Source organism: Gasterosteus aculeatus, chromosome 1 (assembly GCF_964276395.1).
Source record: "Gasterosteus aculeatus chromosome 1, fGasAcu3.hap1.1, whole genome shotgun sequence".
In the NCBI taxonomy this organism is placed as follows: Eukaryota; Metazoa; Chordata; class Actinopteri; order Perciformes; family Gasterosteidae; genus Gasterosteus; species Gasterosteus aculeatus.
Genome location: NC_135688.1, coordinates 8,140,635 through 8,166,698, shown reverse-complemented (window position 1 = coordinate 8,166,698; position 26,064 = coordinate 8,140,635). Strand labels below are relative to the sequence as shown.

The window sequence follows — 26,064 nt, the reverse complement described above, 5'->3', positions numbered from 1 at the left end:
TTATTCAAAATTTGTTTCAGTCCTTCCCCAATTCTGCTGCTCTCATTTTATGTCCCTTTGCTTTCCTGCATTCATCTTGTTCTTATTTCCATTCTTCCCCCTCTTTCTATTCTTGGAGGTGTAACCGTGCCCTGCTTGTTCTTCACTTATTGCTTCCGAACTCGGCCTCCCTTTTCTCTTCTGTGTCGGTGACTTGCAGAGCTCAGCAGAACGCTGTCGGCTGCCTGACCTATAATCCCCTTGTTTGGCGGCTTGTTGCCGTTCTCATCATAGTCCCAAATCAATGTTTAATTATCTTCTGCACCCCCTCTCCTCCACCCTCCTCCCACCTCCTCCCACCTACTCCCTAGGTTGTTTTCTCCTAATCATTGGTCCAATACTCACATTCCTCTCAAGCCCCGGCACACACAGCCTTCAGCTCTTCATGGGTGAAAAGGCTTGATTAAAAAAAAAGACAATGAGAGAAGGAGTGAGGGGAGGAAATGATTGAAGGACACAGCAAAGAGAGGAACACAGTGGGTTAAAGGAGACCGCGGCAAGAGGGGGGAGGAGCAAAGCAAAGGGAAACATGAGAGGATGAGGGGAAAGGAGGAAAAAGGGGATTTAGATGTTAAGTAGGGATAAGAGCCGAGAGACGGTGGATAGATTGCATCTCGAAACACTCATTGAAATATGAGTAAATAAATGATTTATTAATGATTGAGTTTCTATCCGCTTGCCCAAGAATACTGTAATATTCAATCACGATTTATTTCTTCTAACCTGTTAGTAAAAAGACCGTGGTGGATCAAACCCGATAGTTCTAAAAAATACCATAACATAATGCCACATATCTCTGAAACAGCTTGAGCTACAAGGATATCAAAGCTGTTTGTACATTAGATGAGCGTCATTTCTCGTCTACTCGTTTTGACGAGAACATGCAAATAGGCAACAGCCTGACTGCTAACAAAGATCGATATTTCACCACATGACGGGAGGCCTGAACTAAAGCCTCTCTAGATATGTTGACTGCATCACTTTATCAAAGTAAAACCTTCCACAAATACCGTCTCCATGTTTTATAGGGATGGATACCTGGAAGTGATTTTCTTTCAGACGACTCTGGATTTTTTTTGTTTTTTTCTGTGTGCCACCTTCATTTATTTCTTATATATACATACATATATACTGATATTTACACATCAGAACACACCCACAAGTGTTCCCCTTTATCCTGACAGGAAACATTTTCCAGAAAGACAAAGTAGACATATTTTCCCTTTCTATCATGGGTGTGCCATTTGTGAGGCGTTGCCTAAAAAATGTTTTTTATATCTTATTTATTATAGACTTGAAACATACAACTGGGATTGTCTCTCCTCCTTTTCCCTCTTTCTTTCTGTTCTTACTTGATCACTCCATTATTCATACCCTGTGTGCTCTTACTCCTTTCTCAGGTGTCTTATATTATTCATTTCTACCTTCTAATCAACCATTCATTCTATAAATATACAGACAAATGCCTCCACTCAGTTTTTAAAAAGGTTTCCAAAAATATTTTATTTTATTATCAAAACACTTGGAAGAAAAACATTTTTACACAATGAATTACTTTAAATAATATTGCCATCTTCTCTTGTATTATATTCCCAGTATTTAATTCACCTATGTGGTTTCGGACTATAAGTATTTAACTAACCACAAGCTGTAGCAACCATTATGTGAATAATTTATTAGTATTGCTGAATAATTACTCTGCAGTGTCACAAAACACCAAATAGGTAGTAAAGCATCTGCCTAAACCTGTGGATGGAGATGGAGGTTGGTGTAGTAAATTGGAGGTTGGTGTAGTAAATTGATAAATTGAAGAGGAGGCTATATACTAAAATGTGTCTATTCTTAGAAAATTCTGCAACACGTCTTTGATACAAACCTACACAAAAATATTAGGCACCTGTATTCATATGTGAATGATATAAGCTCATATGTCATTGTGTAAAAGTAATTAAGAGCAACTGCACCGAGTAATTGTGTTGTTGTGCTTCATATTTTATTTTCAACTAATCATGAGAAGTTTTGGATCGTCCATGGCCATAAATATAAATCATAACCGTGTTAATTTGTTAAATATGCTGTTATGTTATTCATTGCATTACAAATGTAATCCTTCCATAAAACATGTTTATTATAATAGCTTTGCAACCCACATGGGAGTTTTCAGACGTAAAGACCAGACAAATCTCATCAACTCGGGTTGCATTTCCATTTTGCTTTTGTTTAACTTTTCCATTCATGCAATGCTGATAACCAAGAATATTCATAGTCTTGCTCACGACGTCGTCCTGCCACGTACATGTCATTCATGGGCTGTATTTCCCAGAGCGGCAACTCTTTTCATTCCAAAGGACATCAAGCAGACAAATATAGCTTCAAGTGCGGTGTCCTTTGATCCCCGTTTGCATAAACATGTTCGAGGCATTCGCCTGATGCTCTGATCCGGTCTCACTTCAAAGAAGTTATTTTCACCTCTCTTTTGTTTATTAACTCTCATTTTATTGAGATGCAAGGCAAATACGGTAAATATGAGCATGGCGAAATTACGTGGAGAGAGCCTTTATGTAAATGGCAGGAATTACAGGTCAGACGTAAGGACGGATGAAAGAGAAAAGAGGAGAAGGTGAGGAGGTGAGGAGAGGAGAAGAGTGACAAAACAGAAAAAAGGAAAAAAACATTGAAGGACTGTGGAAGGGCAAAGATTGAGATAAAAAAAAAGGGGGGAGAGCATGGGGACCGGGGGTCGGGACGGGACAAAGGGTGGAAGGAGAAGGGAAGATAAAAGAGAGATGAAATGAAGGAGCAAAGGAGATAAGGTCGGCGGATGGAAGAGGAAACGATGCCTCATTAGGAGGACCTGCTGTGTAGATTAACTCTACAGAGAGAAACAGCTTTGAGATACCGCATCCGAGAAAAAACTGAATCAGCATCCTCCTCGACCCCCAGACACCGATTCTATTCCTTGAGACTGAGAGGTGCAGGTGGAACAGCTCACAGTAACACGGGACAGGCTCTGCACATACACACACATACATTCAGTTATATTGGACTGGACAGATTGCTGCCAGGTAGAAATAATCGAAAGCATTCTTTTTCATATTTGCTTATTTTAATAAGTGTCTTTGGGTACTAAGCGTTATACAAATAAAATATATTATTAGTGTTATAATATATAAAAAGTGTTCACGTCTTCATAGAGTCCGTAATGTAAAAATCAATTTGGGTTTGAGAAGCCTTCTGTGTGTTTGTAAACAAAGGGGCAGAGATGCACTTGTGGTGACCAGCATCACAGAACTGGCTTGCTGAGTTTGGAAAGATGCCCAGACACACTGGGCAGCCTGGTGCTCGCACAACTCTTTTGGGCCTGGAACTATGTTTGTATTGTGTTCCTTTGATTTCTGAGAGAGTGTAATAGCGAGTCGCGATCAGAGCTTGCTGTCTCAATTACGGAAAAGCCAGCCACGGATAATGAAGATGGGGGGAAAAAAAGGATGTTCATCTTTTATTTCCAATTATTCAGTCAGAGATTGACCAAATAAAACTACATGCAATTAGCTACATACTGGCAGTTGAGTTCATTAGCAAATATATCAAGGCCTGCTGCATTTGTACAAGGTTACAATATTGTTTTTTTTCCCTCTCATCATCCCAAGCTGTACTTCACGAGCATATTAGCATGCTATCGTTAGCATTTAGCTCAAAGTGCATGACTGGTGCCCATAAGATCCTACCACACACACTATTGTGTACTCAAAAAAATGCAGACTTTTTGATTTGATTCTAACCAAAATGTAACGTGTGAAACCACCTTCTTCTTTCCTTGGTGGGGCGGCACAAAGGTGGATTTGTTCTGGATCCATTCAAATGCAGTAGCACACTGGGAGAGGAGGAGACCAATAGTTGAACAGATATTTGGTCTGACGACTTAATAAAGACTCAAAATCAATTGGAAATCGGGGTCTGTTTGGAAAACATGGCCCACAGTGTTGTTTCAATCGGTGCCCTTATTCAGGTATCAACTCGTTCAATATTGCCACCGCTGTGTCTCAGTATGGTGAAGAAAAAAAAAGACATGGCTGTGTTGGCGCCGGGGTCGTTCATTAAACACAGTAACACGTGTCTTAATTGGTTAAGACTTTGATTGTACATTAAACTTTATTTTATTCAAATAAGTTACCTCTTCAGGGCATCACCTGTATTTTACGACCTCAATGGGCTTCACAGCGGTTGATAAATAAGAGGCCTCTTGTCATTTGTGGCCTCTCTGCTATAATGTAGATCTTTGCAAATTGCTGCTGAGGAAAGTGGGCATGGAGCGCTTAAAGGTCGGGAAATCTTAATGTCAGCAGCAAGTACATTTTGATTGTGTTTATTCCAGTCTGAGCATCGCATGGATGTCCGCCGTCCTGAGGTAATGGCTCCACGTGGGCACTGAACAATCACTGTTAATTGTTGAAAACACCGTCCAGTCACTTCCAATAGGCCGATGCCTCAGCAGCGGCCTCTTTTAATCAGCCCATTTGAGTGCGCTACGCTCCGCTGCGACGCGTAGTGAATGCGTTTGTGTGAGACGTTCAAGAGTCGCATCTATCATTAAGTTCTGAAGCTTTCTCCCATCTACCTTCATGGCGGTCCTTTTGTTCTTCCTCCTTCATTTGCTTCACTCTTTTATTTTGTCTTTAATTCTGTCTACCTCCGCTCTCATCACTGCCTTATGTCTGTTTCTTGTTAGCACAGAGCTACAGTAGCGACCTGCGCTTAAAGATTAATCGCACACCAGTAGTCGTAAGATCTTAAAATACAGACATTCTGCAGGAGACAATAATCATGACCAACTACCTCCTGACAGAAATCCCTCTGCTCATTATCTGCATTCGTGAATGTGTGTTTATTCATGTCTACGTCAGCTTGGGCTGCACACACACTTGGACTCGGACTGACCGTTTTTTCAGCCTAATGATGCTGATCTACCTCATGGTTCGGCGACATGAATGCAGGAGTGCCTCTTTTATGTATCCGAGTGCATGTCGAGTGAAATATGTATTAATTATGTGAAGGCAGGTGAGCGTGTGTGGTTCTTGCCATGTGGGTACAGAGAGCTCGATGGTTTGGTTTAATATGTAGTAGTGTGAGGGTGTTACATGTAACCAAGCCAGCGCTCCTCAGCGCAAGGGAGCACATTTTTTTTACCATTTTCTCTCTTTTCATTTACACTCCATGCTCTTAGTTTCTTCTCTTTAACTCCTTGTCTAGTCTCTCTATGCACTTGATTTGCAGCATTGATACTACCTTTTTTTAAATATCATAAATATACAGGCCAAGAAGGAAATGAGCTCCTGACCCCTGCAAATAACTAACACTAAATGACCAGTTAGTGTTATATAACGTGATTGAGTCGTTTTTTTGCATTACAGATACAAGCAGGGATGGATTACTCAAATAAGAACCTAATTTCCCAGGTTTCTATAGAAAGTTTGCAAAAACAAAACTATATACAGATACTGAAAAGCTCCTAATTTGAGTGACTGTCCCACCATCTGTAGAATATAAATGCTAGCTCATGTATACCAATATATACAAAAAAAAAACATTAAACATTAACATTAAATTAACTTTACAGTATGAAGGTCTAAATAGAGTGTGTGTATTTTCAGTGGCCTTCAGTTCAGCATTTTGCATTCAATTAAAGCGAGAAAGCAAAACATGATAAAAATGAATAATCATTTGGTTTTTATTAAGCACCAGCATCTCATTACACCTGAAGGATTTAGCCGGCTTGGATGTTCTGCTTGGCAGCATTAAACTGAAAACCTGTTTTTCTTGAGCCCCTAAAACCTTCAGTGTCTAACAAGTACAACTTGTCATTGAACTCAAAGTCTATCCCAGGCCTTACAAGACTCTTAAGCCATTAAGAAGTATCGGCCTCGGCCCCTCTCTCTTTCCCTATGGCCCACTTAGATGGATGTAAAATTAGGCTTTAATCCGCTAGCTGAACTGAATACAAGCTCCCTAGTGTCAACAGCGTTCATTCCATAATATTTCATTTTCTTTTCCCTCTCTCTCTGTCTTCTACATTTATGTTACTCATTTCCCCATCTAAACGCCTTCTCTTCTATTTCCCTCATTCCTTCTCTTCCTTTCTGTATCGAATCTATAATATATGTGCTACATTCTGTACGTTTTCCACTGTCAACACTGCACTTAAAATTAATTTAATCCCCTCTCTCTCTCTCTCTCTCTCTCTCGCTGCCTTTGTGTTTGTTTCTCTCTTTTGCACCCTTTTGTTTATTTCTCTCTCTGTCTCTGACAAACAGGAGGAGAAGGGGACTTGGTAGGACTTGGTTTAGCGGGTTTAACTGTGAACTGGTTGAGGGAGACATGCAGATATATATTCACAGTGAATACCAATACCCTGTTGTTACTGTCATGAGTATACAGAGCTTAGTTGATTATTTTATTTAGATTACTGTTATCACTCATGTTTATTCACATTATTCAGCATTAATGTATCGCTGTTACACATTTCTAGCATGCACGCCTTTCATGGCAGCAAGAAAAATCCCTAAATTATATAAGATGAGAGACATGGTCCTTGTATTTCTTCACAAAAAAAAATACTTCCACCTTGCAGCGGGCTGACTTATTTCCATGCAAGTCTTCTTCTGTTCTTCAATCCTTTGCATTTCAAGGTCACAAAAATAGAAACGCATTCTACTTCTGCCTCTGACAGTGAGGAAAAAAGTGCCTGCAAAGGGAATTGGACATGCAGAGAGAGGCAGGGATAGAGGTAGAGCAACTTAGATGAAAAAAATAAAGATTGCCTCAATGCCGGTTCAAATTGTGGCAATAACTGTGGATGCAATATACATGTTACATCGGTGGTGTTTTACATCCTTTGGATGGGAATCACTCGTATTGTTTCCTTTTTCCTGTATGACTGCGGATAAAACACAGGATGATACAATATAAATATAAAGCTCCTCCGGACTAGCATTTTTATCACTTCGAGCCAAAAGAAGCATAAAATGTGGCCGGAGAAATGGCTCAATGTGCCAGAAAGTTTACTTTGTTTCGAAATTAACCTGCGTGGAAAGAAGGTCACAAAATATCTTGCCATATGGAGGTAGCACCTGTTTCACATATATTTCAATACATTACTGGACATAAGTGCTCTGCATTCAACCATACCTGTCTTTCTTTCTTAAACAATTCCAATGTAATGATTAATAGAACTGTCTGTGATTTAGTTCTTAAATTTAGCATTTTACTGACTGTGTTTGACCTATGATTGCCAAGCACATTTTAGGCCCTCACAGGAACTGGTTATGAGCACCTCGCAGTACAAACGTACATAATCAGTGAAAAAATGAATACCACTACATCCAATTTCTAATCTAAAGAACATGACGGTCCACCAAAAGGTTAAACAGTATTTCTATTGTAACTGGTGACTCACTGGAGGATCAAAGGGGAGCGTAGAGGGACAGCTTTTAATGTATTTCTCTAGATCAATCTTATTTACTGGCTGTAGCTTTTGCGATTCGAAGTCTCTACTGAGAAAATTTGATTAAATCAAAGAGAAAAAGATACTATGACAACAGGGATCATAGTGTTTAGCAAAACACTAATTTTCAGCAAGATGTTGCAGTGTTTTGTAGAAAATTGGTTTCTCGTGGGCAATATTTTAAGAACATGGTTCTCATAACAATTCATGATATCGATTAATTGTATCCAGTTTCTATATTTTAGTGAAAAGTTGGATAAAACACCATAAATAAATGATATTCATCACCCTCTTCAGCACCATGGACAGAGCTATTGAGAAGTGCTGAATTGCCGTGCGTCTCATTGCTGTGTTTATGCAATCTTTTCAAGAAGAACATCATCTGTTCCCATCCTCTAAGTAAACTTGAATTGCTTTTGCATATTATAGCCCAGGTTATGATTTTACTAAATATATATCTTTTGTCTCTTTCAGCATTTGTCAGAGCAGCGGTTTCCAAACTTTTTCTGCCAGGGCCCCCTTTGAGAATATAGTGACATCGTAAGACCCCTCCCAAAAATAAATGAATAATACGGTTGTTCCTTCTTTGTTTTGGAATTAATTGAATCGTAATGTATATCAACTCTAAAAAGTTTTTTTTTCCAATTAATAATAATTGTATTACATTTCGTAAACATATTTTCAGGTTTATTTATTGCATATTACTGTGTCCTGTGTTTACAGCAGTGGGTGTTATTTGCTTTCAAATGGTTTTTGTTCATTCAAGCTGAAATGATTTTAAACAATGTTTTGTTTTACTGCAGTCAACATAATATTAGTCACTCATAAATTGATAAAATAGTAAAAAAGAGTTCATTCAGTGTACCAAGACGTTTTATAAATTATTTTCCTGTGTTTATCCAAGGACAGAGATGAGGACAGATAACAGTAAAGGCTCTGTTCATTATTCACTGCAGGTAGAGTGACCGATAAGCCGAACCGCACTCTATAATCCCCTACAGGTCTGTTCGGACTGCTGATAATTTACTCCAGTGTCTTGTCAGAAATAAATTCAGTGCTTACGGAAATTGACGGACAAAAACCTGCATAAACAGCAACGACAACACTTTAGCATTACTGTAAAATAACAAAATAGCATACTTGCCAAGGCGCCCCACATTACTGATAGAACAAAGTGTTCAGGGTACAATAATAACACCAGAATTAAAGTGCAACCTCCACATACACCCACCTAGACTAAACTATTATGCCTTATTTTTATGTACACATTAAGTATGTTGGCAGATGCCTTCACTTTATTGATTTTGAGATGTTATATATTCTTCCTCCTAGGTTGGGTGCCCCTAGGCTCCGTTACTATAGTTCTGTAAATGCTGCTCTCAGACCTTAACAAACAGCCCTCCTTGTCGCTCTACATGTGGCTTTAATTAAGACTGAGGACAAAACAAGGTCTCTCGGAGACCAGCTTTGGAAAGCTGTTTTCTTACTTGTGTGGCCTATGGATCCACTCCATTGATGCCAGAGCAGCTCGGTGACAAAGGACTCTGCGAGGCTTGCTGGGGACGGCTGAAGGAGGGGTGAAGTTTTGACAGTGTCTGCGTGGGTCTAAATCCCTAACAGAGCAACCTGACCTCGGGTCAGATGGATAGAAACGAGTTCATTCTCGAGATAAACTCACACAAAGACACACTCTCACCAACACACACGCTTCATCTCAGTCTTCCTTTCCCTCGTTCTCTCTCTTTTTCGCCGACACAACCTCACAGATTGGTTGAATAATGGCCCAGTGAGCGGTGCGCCTTTGGGGGAAGCTGTCAGTTTAATTGAATCCAGTATTCTCTATTCCCCCTGCCTGCTAATTGATTCTGTCAGGCTCTTCTGCCTGACAAAGAGAGTGACATTTCCCCCTGCTTGGTTATGTCACTGTGTGTGTGTGTGTGTGTGTGTGTGTGTATGCGTTTCTCCTTCCACTTTACGGGTTTGTATGTGTACATATGGCCCAATGCTACACTGCTCAAGTGTGTACTTCATCACGTATTATCAATGCTCATTCACAGAGCAACAATTAGCAATTCATGAACAAATGCTGATCACATATGCATTGCCCTAAAAATGAAAAATGTAATATACGCCTGATGAATTGCTTTGCAGTGTCAATCACATGTTTTGGATTTTCTGAAAGTGGGACATTTTCCAGTAACCCTAAAATTCTGTTCTGCCTCTAAAAACATATTGTATTTTCTCTTTATTTAACTCTCATGTGGCTGTCTATCCTCATGGCCAGGGGAGCATTTTACGGAGGTGTCAACGACACCTACATTTTTATTTCGCTACACTTCAGCAGTCTGAAGAGAAATAAAGGATTTACTTAGGATTTACTATATTGCATTCACTCCAGGCCAGACACTCGGGGCCCTCTTCTCTGCCCTTTCAGACAATGTGGAATTTGCAGTGTAGAGAAACTCACACGCACCGGCCTGCACAACACTCAAAGATACACAAACACAACGTTTGACTAATATGCGAGTTGGAAATGAGAACAAAAGATTTTCGTTGGAATTCATCTCGTTCAGAGTTTTCCAAAGATTTTTGGTGAAGGCGATTACTTAAAAATTGACTTCTTTTCAACCAAGCACCTTGATAATTCAAGCCAAACCTGCATCTCAGAGATAGAGATGCTTCATCTCTGAAGTATCATGGATCCGACTTTTTCTTTCCCCGATACTAAATCTCGCTTTGCTGAAAGAAACTGCATTTAATGTGGATTTGTCCCTGACTTTTTTGGCTCAATGAGGTCTATATTTGTTCGGATAGCATTTAAAGTTCCTCTCAAATTTCTACTGCTTGGCCTTCACTACTTACAAGGGGCTTTATATTGGGCTCCTGACATTGGCTCAGCACTCTACACTGATTCTTGTTACAGTGAAATAGAAATCTTTGGAAAATATGCAACATATGTTCTGTATGGATTGTGCTTTCTATAGAAAATTGATATTTGGTCAATGAGCATCACATATTGCCGCTTTCCTTCCGTCCTGTCAGTATATTTCCTTCCGTCTCTTTCAGGCTGACCACATATCTGTGTTTGACTCCACATACGCCCCACCTCTCCCTCCGCTCTTCTTCAGTCCGTCCCCTGCAATAATCCAGCCATAAAGAGTACACACACACACAACATAGAGTAGACATAACTAATCTCACAATAATCTCTGCCCAGATTATCTCTTCCTGTTGGAATGGGAGGCGGCGCAGAGGGAGAGAGGAAAAGACAGAGATTAGAGTTATGGGGTCAATAACTTCCCCAGAACATAAAAAACACGTCTTATGAAACAACGGCAGCTTCAACAGTTTTATGGGCATTTAACTTTGTTGAAGACGTCCTCAGAATGGCTCATTGTGTTGCTTCACGGTGACAATTTTAGAAAAATGCTACATCCTGTTATTAGAGAAAGCATTATAACTTGATATGCTGCATTTACTGAGTCATTGTATCTGAAAAGCAGTTTGGGTGTGTTTGAACAGTGTTATCTAGAGCTCTAGAACTATTTTATTAAAGTCCCAGCCGCCACGCTGAGGTGGCTGGTGTTAAGCTTTTGCTTCTCTTTTTACTGGGCATCATAATCTTTAATAATATATTACATGTACTTCTGATTTGAATCCTGATATGTGACACAACAGTCACATATCAGATGGATATAAAAAAAATAAACATGAACAAAAAACTAATGAGAAAGATATTCAAATAATTTGATAAATAAATGGGTCAATTGTAGATGGACATGGAGAAACGGGGAGTGTAATTTAATCCTCAGGTAATTCAAGTACTTTTAATTTTCCTTTGGGGATGTGGTCTCATTCAATTTCACCTTTAAAACGATTATGGATCCTTCCAAACTCGTCATTGGCTCAGATAGGTCATGTAGCACCGTCCCATCAATTTTGATTTGCATATTGAGAAAAAGATAATGCAGGTCACACCAGAGGTGAAAAAAATGTATAAAATTGAATAGTGTAATTCACTGACTTAAACTTTTCTGTTCATTTTGTGTCCATTTTGTATTATTTATCTCTAATCTTGTTATTACATGTTATTCATTAATGTAATACAAATCAAACTTAGTAGAAGATACAATATTGGGTAAAAATAAAAATAAATAAAACGGTTCTGTCAGCTTCTATTTAAATGTCCTTCTCTCTGGCAGCAGCATGGATACTGACACTTTCTGCCAAGATAAAAGCTGTCAATGAACTCTGATCTCTTTATGTATGTGGAGAGGCAATTTCCCTACAAAGATCAATAAAATATTTGTAGAATGCAACAGCTATAGAGGAGCATATTGGGTCGTTTAAAAGACACAATGTAGGGTGAACCTGCACAGGAAAGCAGTCTGGATTAAAACCACAAGGCAACAGATGGATGAAATAGGTCTCAAAACACATATAATTGTTTACCGGAAGTAAATCTTATATTATGAACAAAGAAAAGCAGTATTTAATCGCAGTCCATCCACATGGAGTTTTACTTACATGTCTTGTGTCATAACATAATTCCGAAGATCATTCCGGCGAATTAACTCAGTAAATTACTTTTGTTTTCTATTAAAGGATATTGTTTCTATTCAATCACTGGGTTAAGCCCTAAGTAAATCCTTTATTTCTCTATTATTGTAACGGATTACTTAATATCACATATAGAATATCTGCCATCTGTCACACCGCGGTGAAATTGTCTGTTGTTTTACTCTGTGGGGCATTTTGTCTTGTCATTTACGGTTTTATTTTGAAATAATAACTCCTCTCGTTTCAGGTCACTTACCCTTCCTCATGTGTCACCAGTCTGATTGTCTTCCCTGATTCCTGATTGTGTCCACCTGTTCCCCATTCCCCTCCATGTGTATTAATAGTCTGCGTCTCCCTTTGTCCTGTGCCAGTGTGTCGTCATTACCCATGTGTTCTACCTCGTTCTGCCACGTCACAGGTTCCTTTTTGTTGTTATTCAGGATCTTCGGTCGGCCCAGTGCCTTCACCTCCACGCAGGTTGTTTTTTGGTTTTGCTTAAGTTTTGTATTCCTAGGTTAGATGCAACATTAATCTTTCATAGTTCTTTGTTTTTCCTCCTATAAGGAGTGATTTTGTTTTGAGACGTTGCCTCCGTCAATAGAGTGCGTTGGTTACTTTGATAAATTTAAAAGCCTTTTGTTTTCCTCCTAGAGCGGAGTGATTTTGTTTTTTGATAGTTTTATAGCCACACTTCTTCCTGGTTTATTTTATCGGAAGAAGTGTGACCTAGGATAATTTCATAGCCCGCTTTAGACTCTGTCTGGAGGACCTTCGCTGCATAAATAAAGATCTCCTTTCCTACCTGAGAACCCTGCGCCTGCTTCCTATCTTCCACCCGGGCTGACACCATCAAAGGGCTGCGGTTTGAAAATCTACGAAGTGTTTAAGCTGAATGTTAGGTCTCTGCCTGTATTTAATACTGAGGATAACCGATGACTTCATCTTACTCAGGGTACCTTCTGCATTCTTCTCAATCAGAGTAAAGTTCAAGCTTCCCTTAGTGTTAAATCGTATGTCTAACAGGTACAAATGTTGATTCATTTTATCTTCCAGGTCCGTCTTTGTAGTGAAGATGAGCTTCGTTTCGGCAGAAAACGCCACGATAGCACCTTTGTGCATCGCAGTCGTGTGTTAGAGCGCGTCGCGGGCGTTTGGAGATTTAATGTAACTTCAGGTGGCGAGCGGCACGAAATATAACTGACCTACTTACAAGCAGCACTCAGAAGTGCCGCTCGCAAACCCGTCCCTGCGCCTGTGCTTCCACCGGGCTTGTGAAATGCACGTCAGCCAACTCCGCCTGCCACAAGAAAGACAGTTCCAGTGCGCACTTACGCAACCGCTTACCTTTCCTGCCTCATTCATCTTGCATCGCGCATGCCACCAGCAACCTGCCCCCTAAGGTCTGTTCCATATTGAGCAGCAAGATGTCACCACAAAGGGATGTCATTTCCATGTTGCAATCATACGTTATTTAAAACTTACTCCAGGCCTACCTATGTGCAAAGGGAAGAGGGGAAGATACAACTGTCTCTGAACTGTTTTATTATTAAGTCATTTACTGTTATTATCGAGTACCTATTATTTTGTGTATAATTATTTTGGTGTTCTACCTGCAATTTTCTCAGCAGTAAAATAAGGCCACTCTGATCTTTCCCGTGAAATAAAAACAGTAATCTTCTGTATTAGTGGTATGATGCGTTTTTGTTATCAAGAGACAGAAAGGAAAGCTAGTTTTGGCAGAAATGTTCACATTGGTATTGTATGAAAAGGAAGCACTGCTCATACACTGCTCACATGTGTAGCATCTTAGCTCTGATAGATTTAACTGGAAGCATCAACCAAAATCGTTTGTACCATCCAGCAGCGCAGCACAATGGAAAATAATAACTAATCAGCTTTCCTTGGCATCGCTTTTTTTTGTAGAGAAATTATTCTCACTGGTCATTGTAAATGTATTTTTTTCTTCTGTAAGTTTTCTTCCGTGTGAGCTGTGATGCCGGGTGGAAACCCATTCAGAAAGCCTAACCAGCCGCCCCTCAGCTGTCGTCTAAATCAACCGTGGTTGTATACATTAAAGAAAGGGACACACATGGGGAGTCGGCATCCCTACCTGGTGCCAAACAACTGGCCCTAATAAGTGCAGAGGAGCGGGAGCTTCAATTCGGCGTGGCTTCTGACTGTGTCACGCGTACTTCAATCCATAGTCCCCTTCCTTTGGTCACTACCCAACGCTCTCGGGCGAAGGTGAAGGTCACAACTCAAACTGATCGGTAAATAAAGATTTATGCATCGCGGCCGCACTCTCTGCCGCCGCGGGTTTACTGTTAGCGCCGAATTTATGCAGCCACTTTATCTAACTGGCAGTTGACCCTTTTCTGTGGAAAAGAGCTGATACTGTCTGAGAGCGAAAGTGCTCTGCTGCACACAGTGTGTTAAGCAAAGGGAGTATGTCGTTTGTGAACAGAAATGCCATCATAATGTCATACAACTGGACACTCCCAGACTTCAACTGAGATTCCACTCTTTATCCGTGTTCCTTTGCGAAACAAATACCAAATGTCTCTCCACATAGTCTGCGATGCCACGTCGTCGAAGCCCCCGGCATGCTGCAGTCCCTTCAACTCGTTCGTTAGCGAGCAGAATCAGAAATCATCCTATTATGGTTTCCGGCTGCTTGTGTTGAATCCATAATGCACCCATGAATCAAAAGAGGGAACAAATAAGCATGATTAGCAGCCAGGATTTTTGTAGCTATTTTCAAAGAGTATGTAATCAAGAAACTGACCCTTTCTGTTTTCTTTAAGCCCTCTACTGCAGTCATGTGTGAACAAATGTAATTTTGGCTCGTGTAGTGGAGAGGTCCGCAGTTTCCATGGCGTTTTATCAAAAGTATTAAGAGAGATAGATTGTTCTTTGGTATCTCACTTCAATGAGCATAACTACATCTGCATGATCCCAGCTGTGATGCAGCTGTTTGCAGTGGCCTGTCTCCGTGCCTGGTTGATGGAGTATGCCTGTTGAAAGAAAGATGTCCTGCTAGTTTTACATTCAGCATGTGCCACCTCAACACTTTTAGAACTGTGTGACCATGTGTGAAGGTCAAAAAGAAGTTTGATTTATTACCTTACCTTACCGCAATTCTCAGAAATGTTTTTCTTCCATAAACCGATGCGAGGGGCTGGTTTCAATCCCAGCCAACATGGGGCGAGAGACGGGGTACGCCTTGGATTGTTCGCCAGCCGATCACGGGGCTGATACAGAGACACACAACCATTCACAATCACATCCACACACATGAACCTGATTCCCAGAGCACGCCTTTGGACTGTACCCATGCAGACACGGGGAGAACATGCAAACTCCACACGGGAAAAAAAACACTGGGCAGAATCACACCGAGGTGTCTCTCCGGTGTGAGGCAACGGTGCTAACCGCCACACCGCCGTGCCGCCCTGCAAGCCAGAGTATGTTGGATTTATTTCCAAAACTCATTGTATAATGCCAAGTCCCCACTCGGCACAAAATCATTTGCGAAGGAGGATGAATAATATTGAACTACTTTCCATCAACCCGGACTTAATCAATAATAATCCTCTCCAATAAACATGAAGGAAACACTAAGTGGGTTTAAAAATGGCATGTGGAGTGCAAAATAAATAGTCAAGCATATTCTGCTGCATGGATTTATAATTTTGCTCTCTGCTCTTCATCATTGATCCAGCTTTATATTGGCTTGCGATCTATGGGTTCCGTCCTCGGGACTGCTGGAGTTCACACTCATTAGTGCAACCACTTCCGTTATAACTACACTGTACTGAAATTGAGTTGTTTTGTTTGGCAGTTACCCTGTGACCATGCACAAAAAAAAGGACAAAATCAAGAATTAATCCTTGAGGTCAGCACTTTACCTTTCGGGAGCGCACCTGTAAAACTTGCCAACCCGCCAAAAGATTCTTATAAGAGGAAGTGAGGCACAGCAGAGGCAGTATTATGGAGAATAGTTAAAAACGGACAGAGCAGTGTTTGAGGAGGGAGGAGGTGCCACACGCAGATGATGGACGATGAGTAATGATGAAATGACCCAGGTAAAGGGGTAACATTGCACACTATGAACCACAGTATCACCACTACTGAAGAAAGTCTCTAACGACTTTCATTTCTCATGAGGTGGCATCGATGCTTGTGTGCTTTTCTCCTTGCAAGTGTCATCATGGGAAGTTGTGGTCCTGGTGACACCTACTGTATCTGGAAATATCAGACATAGATTTCCAAACTTCATCTATGCTTCATTTATTGTTGCAGTAATTAGTGTGTGTTTTTCATTTGCTGATAATTAAGATAAAAAAATCACAAATCTAGTTTTAGGAGAATAAATATTTTCACCTGCAACTGAGAAATTAAATGTCTCAAATGACTAACTGAGTGGAAAGTAGTTTGTAATGAGTTAAGTGTTAAAAAAAAAGCACGTTTTGACGATAACACTGAAAAAATAAGCAGTGGTATTCTAAAAACATCTGTGAAAGGAAAGGAGACAGCAGCCCATCTAACTGTCACTGTTGTTATTTAATGTGTTGTGCCTGTTGTTGTGGCGGATTAAAAAGAGTTACATATGCAACATAAAGAAACATGATTTAAATGCAAATGTTCTTAGTGTTCTCACAGCTCTAGAAAGCTGATCCATCTGAGAATGTGCTTCATCAGGAAATTCAGGCTTAAAATTGGAAAAACAGTTAGACTGAAGATGATGATGGAGGAAGGAAAGATTCTATGAAGGTTGTATGGAAAGAGAGAGAGTGGCTGTGATAATAATTACAACAATAATAGAAAACGCTGTTAAAATGGAAATCTAGCAGACCTCAGGGGAACCTTAAAAATACTGACTCAGTTCTCCAGGGGAAGATGAAGGGCGACAGCTCACCTCTTAGGAGGGCACGAAGAGACCAGGACCTCAGCTCTCGAGGTCCCAGAGGGGAAGTCAACACAGAATGGTTAATTATGTGCCACTTATTTTTCATAATTACAGCTTGTTACAGCACATTTTGTCCCCTGTGTCCTGAGAATACCTAATGGCTACTGCAAAACATGGCTCTAAAAAGGATTTTGTTAAATGTTCATGATTGCAATGATACTGTATTTCGAAATCTGCAGTGTCAGACGCCTGTGCTTTTTTTTTAGAAAATCCTGTTTTTGTGATTGAAGTTCAACGTTAGTGCCCACATCCATCCATCCTTCCCTCCATGTCCAGTTCAGTGACACGTCTTGTGTCATTTCTTGCAGTGTGTCTGGCTGGAGGGACAGGCCGTGCATGCTGCTGGGACTTTGCTGTCAACCCTTTGCCCTCTCCCACTCTGTGCCGCCTGCACTGAAGGAATAATTGGCATATTACATTATTTATAACAGCCGGGGCACATTATAATAAATATTCACGTGACGTTTTGCTTAGATCAACAGTCGGATCCCAGGGCTCCCGGATGTGACTTTGTGACATTTCATGCGCGCGCAGGTGCTGATATGTGTGTGTGTGTGCCGATATGTGTGTGCATTTTGAGTGCCCGAGGGCTGATTGATGGACAGTATCTAGAAACAAAGCGCTCTCCCGTCAGTCAACTTGAAGTTGAGTGCAGACAGCACTAAAATATCAGCTCAGGCGCTGTCAGGGATGTGCGCGTGGGTTTACGTGTCCGCAGCGGCCACGGAAACGTCAGCCGCACACTCACTCACGAGCACACGGGCGCGGACAGGTCTCAGCAGGCCTCCCGCCCGTCTGCGGTTGTTACAAGCGCCTCTAACCAAACTTCCACTGTTCCCGCCTGAGACGGAGCTAGTGCTGTGCGAAGAACAGCGGGTCTATTAGCATCTATTAAAAGGCATTTGGCCGCGGACACCAAGGCCTTCATCAACCTCGGAGGGACACAATTTTATTTCATCCCTATAAAATTCTAGAGTTAAATGCCGGGTTGAAATAAATTGTATATACTTAGATACTTATGTTTAAAAAGAACAACATGTTTGAAAAAAACACAGTCACATCAGCAACATTTTTATGTACGCATTAGTTTCAAAAATCCAAACCTTGGGCGTGAGGTAAATATATACAGGTGATTTCCAACAGCAGTTGCAGTTGTGCGGTAACTGCAGACAAAGCCTGCATGGTTAAGCACATACATGGATACAATGATACTTGGTATGCAAGTCTATATGTTTAAGGTACTGCAGTTAAATGTATTCGTCAATATCAACTGTCTAGTAGATTTAATTACTTTTGGATTTAGATAAAAGAATACAAATTTAGACCTATTTTAGAAGCTAGCTGTAACAATAGCTGATAGTTGAAATGGTATCTATCTACTTACCTATGTATGCCTATATTGGTCATGGAGAGGTCTGTACATTCACTTTGCCTCTCATTGCCTTCCATTGCAATCATCTAATAGTTAGTTTAACAGGCGAGGAATAACCAGGGAATTGACAGCGATCTACAGTAATCTCTCCTCTTTGTTTGCAGTGGTGTTGGAAGCACAGATGAAAAACTAGTAATCGAGAGTATGTAAGTGCGTGCTGTATTTTTCTGTTTGGCTGTTAAGATACATGAGAAAATGTGACGGATCATACAGGAACAAAATGTTTTTTTTTTAATCACAGACAATTGTGCAGAGATGGAAATATTACTGGATCTATTCAGTATAAAGGATGACAGATGTGCTGTGACAGATTGCTTTCTGTCACAGCACAGGAGGAAGATGCCCTGTTCCCCATTTCCATCCGTTTACTGTGTAATGTCATTATCGCAATCTCACTGGCGGTTGACATTGTAATAGTTGATATTTGGGTGCAATTTGCATGAAGAGGCATCGTTAGAACCATAATTCAAAGGGTAAACTGCTGAGAGGATGTGGAATTAGGTAAATGTCAGTGATCTTTCAGTAATTGTGTGGGATAATCTTGCTAATTTAGATATTGATATTGACATTGAGAAGATGACAATATAATTATGTGTTTGAAGCGCAAATCAGGCGTGGTAGATAATTAATTAAGAGTATGTCAGGACAAGAATACTGGAGCATTCTTGGATGAGGTTCATTTCATTAAACTCCTACAATTGTTCTAAGGACTGTTGCTTTTTCCCCCTGTAGATCCCCCTGTAAATAGAGGTGTTTCCGCTTGCTTGTGTGCAATCTATAACACATATTTCCATTATTAAAAGACATTTTAATTTGTTGCGTTACTTGTTTAGTCCATGCCAGCACTGTTTTGTCACCCGTTGAGATGTTCTCTTACTCAAGTTTGTTATGTTTTGGCATCCATTAATCGCACGGAGCAGATTTATAGCTGTAAACTTGATCGCGGTGTCTTTGCATATCGGTCAGCATTGTCTGATCAGACATATTGTTACAAAACGTCGGCAGTTACTGGAGCTCAAGTTTAAATAATTTGCAGCAGCTGTAAAATCGGAGTGCTGTGTTATGTCCACAGCTACAGCGCCCCACGGTTCGGTGTGATTGCCCTCACGGTAAGAAAAACAATCGTTCATCCTAATGCAAAGCTTTTGTCATGCGGCTCAGGATCATGTGTTAACAGCCTTGTTAAAGAATTTAAAAAAATTATCAGGTTTTTGTCAGCAGTGTAGTCAGCATGTGTACACGGAACACAATCACACGAGGTGTACCAATCTTCAATTCAAAGAGTCAGATTTCAGTTAGGAATAGTAGGTCGGAATGAGTCTTGCAGTCTTTTAGATGTGTGCAGGCGCACAATCATGTACTGTCACTTGAAACTTGATCTATTTGAGTGTTGGTAAGAGAGAGCAGCAGATTTGTACAACATTTGTTTTAGTTTAGCTCGGTAGACCTTTGTGTCTTTGAATCTGAATTGTAAAGGAAAGGGAAACTGATTCAACTCCCTCTGTGTGTGCGAGTCTCCATGGTTGAACCCATTAACTGAATAAATCATCCAGCATGATTGCGGTGTCAAATGGGCTGACTGAACCGTTTTCCTTTGCTCAGCAGTCCTCATCTCTTTCTCTTTTTCTTCTTAAGACACGACACACTTGCAAAAGACCCAAAACTCATTTAATTATTTATTGGTTGGAACCAGTGCCTGTAGTGGTAAAATTAGAGGTGGGCAAACTATGAATTTTGTGATCAGACCTCGACGCGATGCAACGCAACACAAAGCGTTGCGACTGTGTAGGCCTAAAAAAAATGGAGGGGGTGGAGGGGGAGACAAAAGATAGGACCTCTATTAGAAACTTAAAAAAAAGGGAAGGCCTCCGGAAACAGGCCGAGCCGTGTAATATGAAAAAAGCCATCCTGCATGTTAACACTTCCCCTGCTCCTTAACCATTAAGAGAAAGCTCCAAAAGTTAACGTAACTAATGAATCTATTCCGAAGAGGCGGACTGATCCACAACGTGTGTGTGTGTTTACATCCTAATTGGTGGAGCCGCTGCAGCCGCAAAGCGCTGATTGGAGGGTCACAGACCCAACAGCGCAGATGAAAATGATCAGAATGCAGCGTTTATATGTTCAACAATATGAAACGTAGCCTTAGGTGTTTTAAAAATGACACCAAATCTATTTCGGATTATCCCAACGGAAGAATAAAAGGCGCGTAAACGCCTTTTCTCAAATCCCAGAGGTCTGTAAACCACCACTACAGCCCTGGTTGGAACTCTTGCTTCAAACTTCACATTTATATGACTTTGCATCTACAAATCAAAAACAGATGTTGACCAGTGAAAAAATCGACATATACTATATGTTGATTTTCCTGGATATAATTCTGGTAACAGTGTAGGTGGGCGAATGAGAAAAGCATCCTCAATGTTTATTGTCCTGTTTCAACAAAAACTCTTTCCTTTGACAATACATTGAATCTTTCATTGCTCCAAGCAAAATATCTGTTAAGAACGGCATGCACACAAACGTTAGAGTCGGATTTAAAGTATCATGTTCTGTCCAAAACATTTAATCCATCGAGCTAAACGAGGCAGGTGGTGGTGGTATTACATTCCCCCCACCTCATCACACCCACGCACTTCTCGGTTTATCTGCAGTCGCGTCTTAACAAAGCCTCAGGGCATCGCAGGTTTCCTGGTTTGATTCCTACAAGAACAAAGCACTTACAAGATGAGGGGACGCACGCAGGGATTTTCCAGGCCGATTTCCACCATCGTGACAGTCGTGATTGCGCTTGCAGGAAACACTGATGGTGTGCAAAGATCATCTAGGTAGCGTGAAAGGGTTCAATGATTCAGGTTTACCATTTTTGGTTATGAGAATATTGATCCGAGATGCTTCACTGATAACATGGATGTTGGGTATTTAAAGATTGCAGACCACTTAATGGACCTTTGACAAACCCTAAATTATAATAAAAGAAAAATAAATGTGCGTGTTGGTTTAATGATTTATCTCCATTTAATTTGACTTCACAGCACAGTTACTTTTAGATTCACTTCATTACATTATAAAAATTCAAACCAGCATTGTTATTTCTACTATTTTCCATAAGCACCTTTCAATTGTGAATAGTGTTCACCAACTCAAATATCAAATAGGATTTCGCTCAATATTCAGCTCTGATCATTGGTTGAAAGTTTACAATTATCATTGGTTGAAAGTTTACAATCAAATTGCATTAAGGAATTCTAAAATGGAGCTCCAAATCAAACATCTGCATTAATCTATAAATTAGATTATTACCAAGTGCAATAGCTGCAGTGAACATAGATTTATTTAATAATTCATGGTATATTTGATACTGATACACAGGGGGTGACTGTCACAAACACACGCTGTCTTCTCCAGGCACCTCACTGCCCCTTCATTGCCTTCAAATATCCATAATGTGAATTATAAAAGTCAGGGAATAAAGCCACTGACCTGGTAACAATCACTACACTCCATCTCCTCCTAATTAGCAGGAAAGGTTCACAATAACAAGTCTTAAATGAATAAATAAATGATATCGTAGTGTGGATGATACCACTGTGGAAGCAATCAGTCTGATTGCTAAAAGAATATAAATACAGCTTTGACACTGATACATAATGTTGCACGCTGGATGCACTGGCCGGCGAGGACTATGGGAATGGAAGAATTAAGAGGTGTGGATGTTTACGCACCACCTCACCGACGAGCACCTTGATTTCTGATTACAATCGGTTGTGGCTGTAATTAACAAAATAATTATTAATCAGCTGACCCATTTCTAAGTATAAACTTTCACGAGGTATTTTACATGGCCTGTATATGTTTGAATCTTGGTGTGCAGAGGGCAGGGTGAGTCTGATCTGTGTGTGTAACGAGTGGATTCATAAAAGGAAGTTGAACACAGGCAGGCGTACGCCCAGGTCTTCTACTCATCTCCCTGACGGTTCTCCGCCTGATAAGCTATGATTTAGTTGGTTTCCCCAGTCTGCAAGTTTAATAACTTGGACAGAAGCGCTGTTTTCTATGAATGCAGTATTTCCGAAACCCCTTTTGAATTGCTTACAGGGACCAGACTTCACAGTCCTTCACACTCCTGCACAGAAAGACATGGAGCTATCTGCTGGGATACACTTCCTGGTGGGTGTTCAAAGCATCTATTAGCTGAGGCTAGGCCAGTTTACAAACACACACATACTAGCCCCCCCCCAGCAGCTCCATTTCACTCAGACTATATTGGAAACCTGTCCGTCTCCATGCAGTGGTGGAAATACTGCAATAGGGGAGGGATGGACACGGGCAGAAGAGACAAATGATTTAGATGAATTGTAGCCACGTCAAATGGGTACTTGACAAGTAAAGTAGTTATACTGAAGAACCCAAAAGAAAGTAGAGAGGAGAAGAGACTTTAAAACTCTCATTTACTGGGGAGACTGTGCTCCCTTGAATGTCCCCCTGGAAAGTAACATGCCTGGAAGAAAAAACCAGGATAGAAGTTGACAACGGTAAGAATCTGGATTGTGTTTAATCAGAGCCCGATGATCTCCGTGGCTGTGTGGGCTGGATCCGTACCAGTGTTCCTCAGGTGGCAGGCTTATGAATCCTAACTCCGTGGGGAAATAAGAATGATGAGGTGGCTGTTGTTCTACGAGATATATGATGATAGTTCATGTGTCACTGCTGCAGCTTTCATACAATAGCACACACCAGAATACAAGGGAGCAATACAGGCAGATGTAATCATGAGTTATTTTCGGCGAGGAGGGATTACCCTGCGTTGCTTGTTTGGTGGTAAAGTGTGTTGGTGAATGAAGTTGGATGGAGCAGGTTTGTTATGGGCATCTATGTAGTCTTTCTGATGCCAGTATGTAGTCCTTCTGGCTTCTATGAAAGCAGCTTCTCCGTGCAATGTCGTTGTCACAAGATATAACAGAAAAGTCCCAAATGTACATGCGAAACCAACCTTTACACCTTCTCTTTGATTTTAACACAATTTAGAAGCCTGTGAGGAGTGACGCAACAAACCCTTGTTTGAGGTCTTTGCTAACCTCAAACATTAACTTTAACATTTTAGCTGCAGTAAACTCCAGGACCCACACACACAGACACATATATAAACCAAAAAAGTGTATATTTATATATAGCTGTATGTTGATACATTTGTGAAGCAGGTAACTTGCGTTACAATCCTTTGTCTAATCTATGGTAGATCAAGAACTGATATATTATACACCTGGTAATTAGCAGTGTAACGGACCACCGACCCACATTGATTGGAAGGCATGTGAACTGGGGATGAATTACACAGTTTGATGTTATTCATCACACTGTAAAATAAAGTTTTATTTTTATGAATAAAAAAATGGTTACACAAGTGGTTACACAAGCTCAAAGCAGCAATTCTTGACGAGATTTGTTTGGATCAATAAGTCCATTATTTTTTTTTACATCATAATTCGTAATCATAATTCTGTGTTTTATTGATAAAACGCAATAGATCGATATAACAAACTTAGATTTTTGACGGTTGACTGACTTCAGAGCGGTGGAATAGTAAAGGTGGAAAAAAAAAAACGTCTCCAGGGATCAATGAGTTATATTTGCTTCTTTCTTATCTGCCAATTCATTTTGTGATCCAATCCTTAATGGATGCTCGCCATGATCCAAAATGATATGATACGTTGCACCAGAACCAGTAATGCTTCATTCTATCTAAGTGTGATTTTCCTCAGAAGTTTAAAAATCCGGGATTGCTTTGTTTAAAGTTTTTAATTTGCTTGACATGTTTTCTCTGTGTCTTTTGTTTTTGGCAGGATGATTCCATCCAGCAGCAATGACTTCCTGGTTCGGGATCTCGCCACTGGACGCAACTACGATCTCTGTGTCCTGGCCGTGTTTGATGATGTCATCACCTCACTGACAGCAACTCGTCCTTTGGGCTGTCTGTCGTTCACCACGGACACAGAGTTCAGCCAGTGCCAGGCATTGCACAGCCACTTCCTGGGAGGCACCATGATTATTATCATTGGAGGGATTATTGTCGCCTCTGTGTTGGTTTTTATTATCATCTTGATGATACGATACAAAGTTTACAGCCAACAAGGGACGGGCCAGGGAAAAGGAGCCATGGCGGCAACAGCGCCAAGACCACAGAGCAACGGGCAAGGAGGAGGCGGACAGGTCCAAGTCTTCCCTCACTCTGCCTCAAAAATGCCCGACAGTCAGGAGGACCAAGCGCTTGCACCGTCAAGGGCCACGTCGCCTAGCAACACTACGAGAGACACTGTGGCATTGGTGGAGGAGGCGAGCGGCGGATACAGCGTAATGACAAGGACTGACTCCTTGGCCAATGAGGAGTTGCTCTCTCCCACCAGGGCGCGCTTCTCCTCCAGGGTCGCCATTGAGATGAAGAGCAGACCACCATCTGTCGCCAAAGAGCCCACATCGCCCAAGGAACTGGCAGGTAATAGAGCGACAGACAGGGAGATAAACGTAGATGAGGAAAGCAGTAGAGCAAAGAGGCATTTCACAGGGGTGGAAAGACTTAACAGTAGGAAATTGTTAAAGAAAGAACTGGGAAGAAGGGAGAGCCAAAAAAAAATACAGTCCAACAAAAAGAGATGAGAAATAGGCAATGCGTAATTGGGGGTGTGAAATTGAGTAAGATGATATCAGTGTGTGGAACAGAGAGAAACTGAGTGAGTGTGAAGGAGATAATGAAGATGCCATGCTGGTTCACTGGGAGAAAAAAAAAGTAATAGGCGGAGGAGGGAGCACTTATTTTTTGTACAGCTTGAGTAGCATCTGAAGTCATAGTAAAATCTGTACGGTTGTTAACACATCGCTCATTGTTTATTGATTTTTTTTTAATTGGACAAAAATGTTCCCCCATAAAGTGTAGTAGAATTAACCTGAAACATTCCTCCACGGTCATTGAATTTAGTTTTCTGCTTTTGTCATTACCAAGCTTATAGTCTCTGGACAATGGAGGGTACGTTACAGGATCAGTAGGATGAATAATCCAAAACTGTTAAGTCGTTTTTAGAAGAGTTTATTTTGTTTGAGCAATAAACTGCACTTTTGGGACTTTTCTCATGCAACATGTTTTAAAAGCCTTTGTGGTTTTGGAGAGGAGAGGGTAGATTTGGTAATGTGGGATTACCCATCGCACCCCAGGTAACAGTGTTACGATTAGTCGTTCTTCCCCACTTGTCCCCTCTGAAGGTGCTACAATTTAGGTAATACATTTAGCACCTTGTTTGCATTAGAAGCTCTTGAGGGTGAAAAAAGAATGTAACTTCATTGCGAAGAAAAAGCTATTGAAGAATGCCTGAAGTTCGATGCAGACCCTAATTGTCCTTCATACAAAATGGCATCATGAGGAAGCATTTGAAATGTTTTGAGGCTTTAGGCTTATTTGCACTCCTAAGGGTGAATATTTATTTTTAATCATGCGGAACCTGATAAATGGAATACGCAACTTTTATGAGCTTTTCTGGCACTCATTCTGGCAGCATTTACTAAAGTATGTGT

General features: G+C 40.7%; 1 protein-coding gene across 5 annotated transcripts in view; it reads left to right on the top strand.

Annotated features, from left to right (window-relative positions):
• LOC120821460 (leucine-rich repeat and fibronectin type III domain-containing protein 1-like protein) overlaps nt 1-26,064 on the top strand; it is a 107,669-nt gene that overhangs the window by 68,291 nt on the left and 13,314 nt on the right. For all 5 annotated transcript variants that reach the window (XM_040180039.2, XM_040180031.2, XM_040180004.2 and 2 more), the window contains one exon: nt 24,345-24,994. In XM_040180039.2, the coding sequence (XP_040035973.1) occupies nt 24,345-24,994 (650 nt within the window). The remainder of the gene's footprint in view (nt 1-24,344; nt 24,995-26,064) is intronic.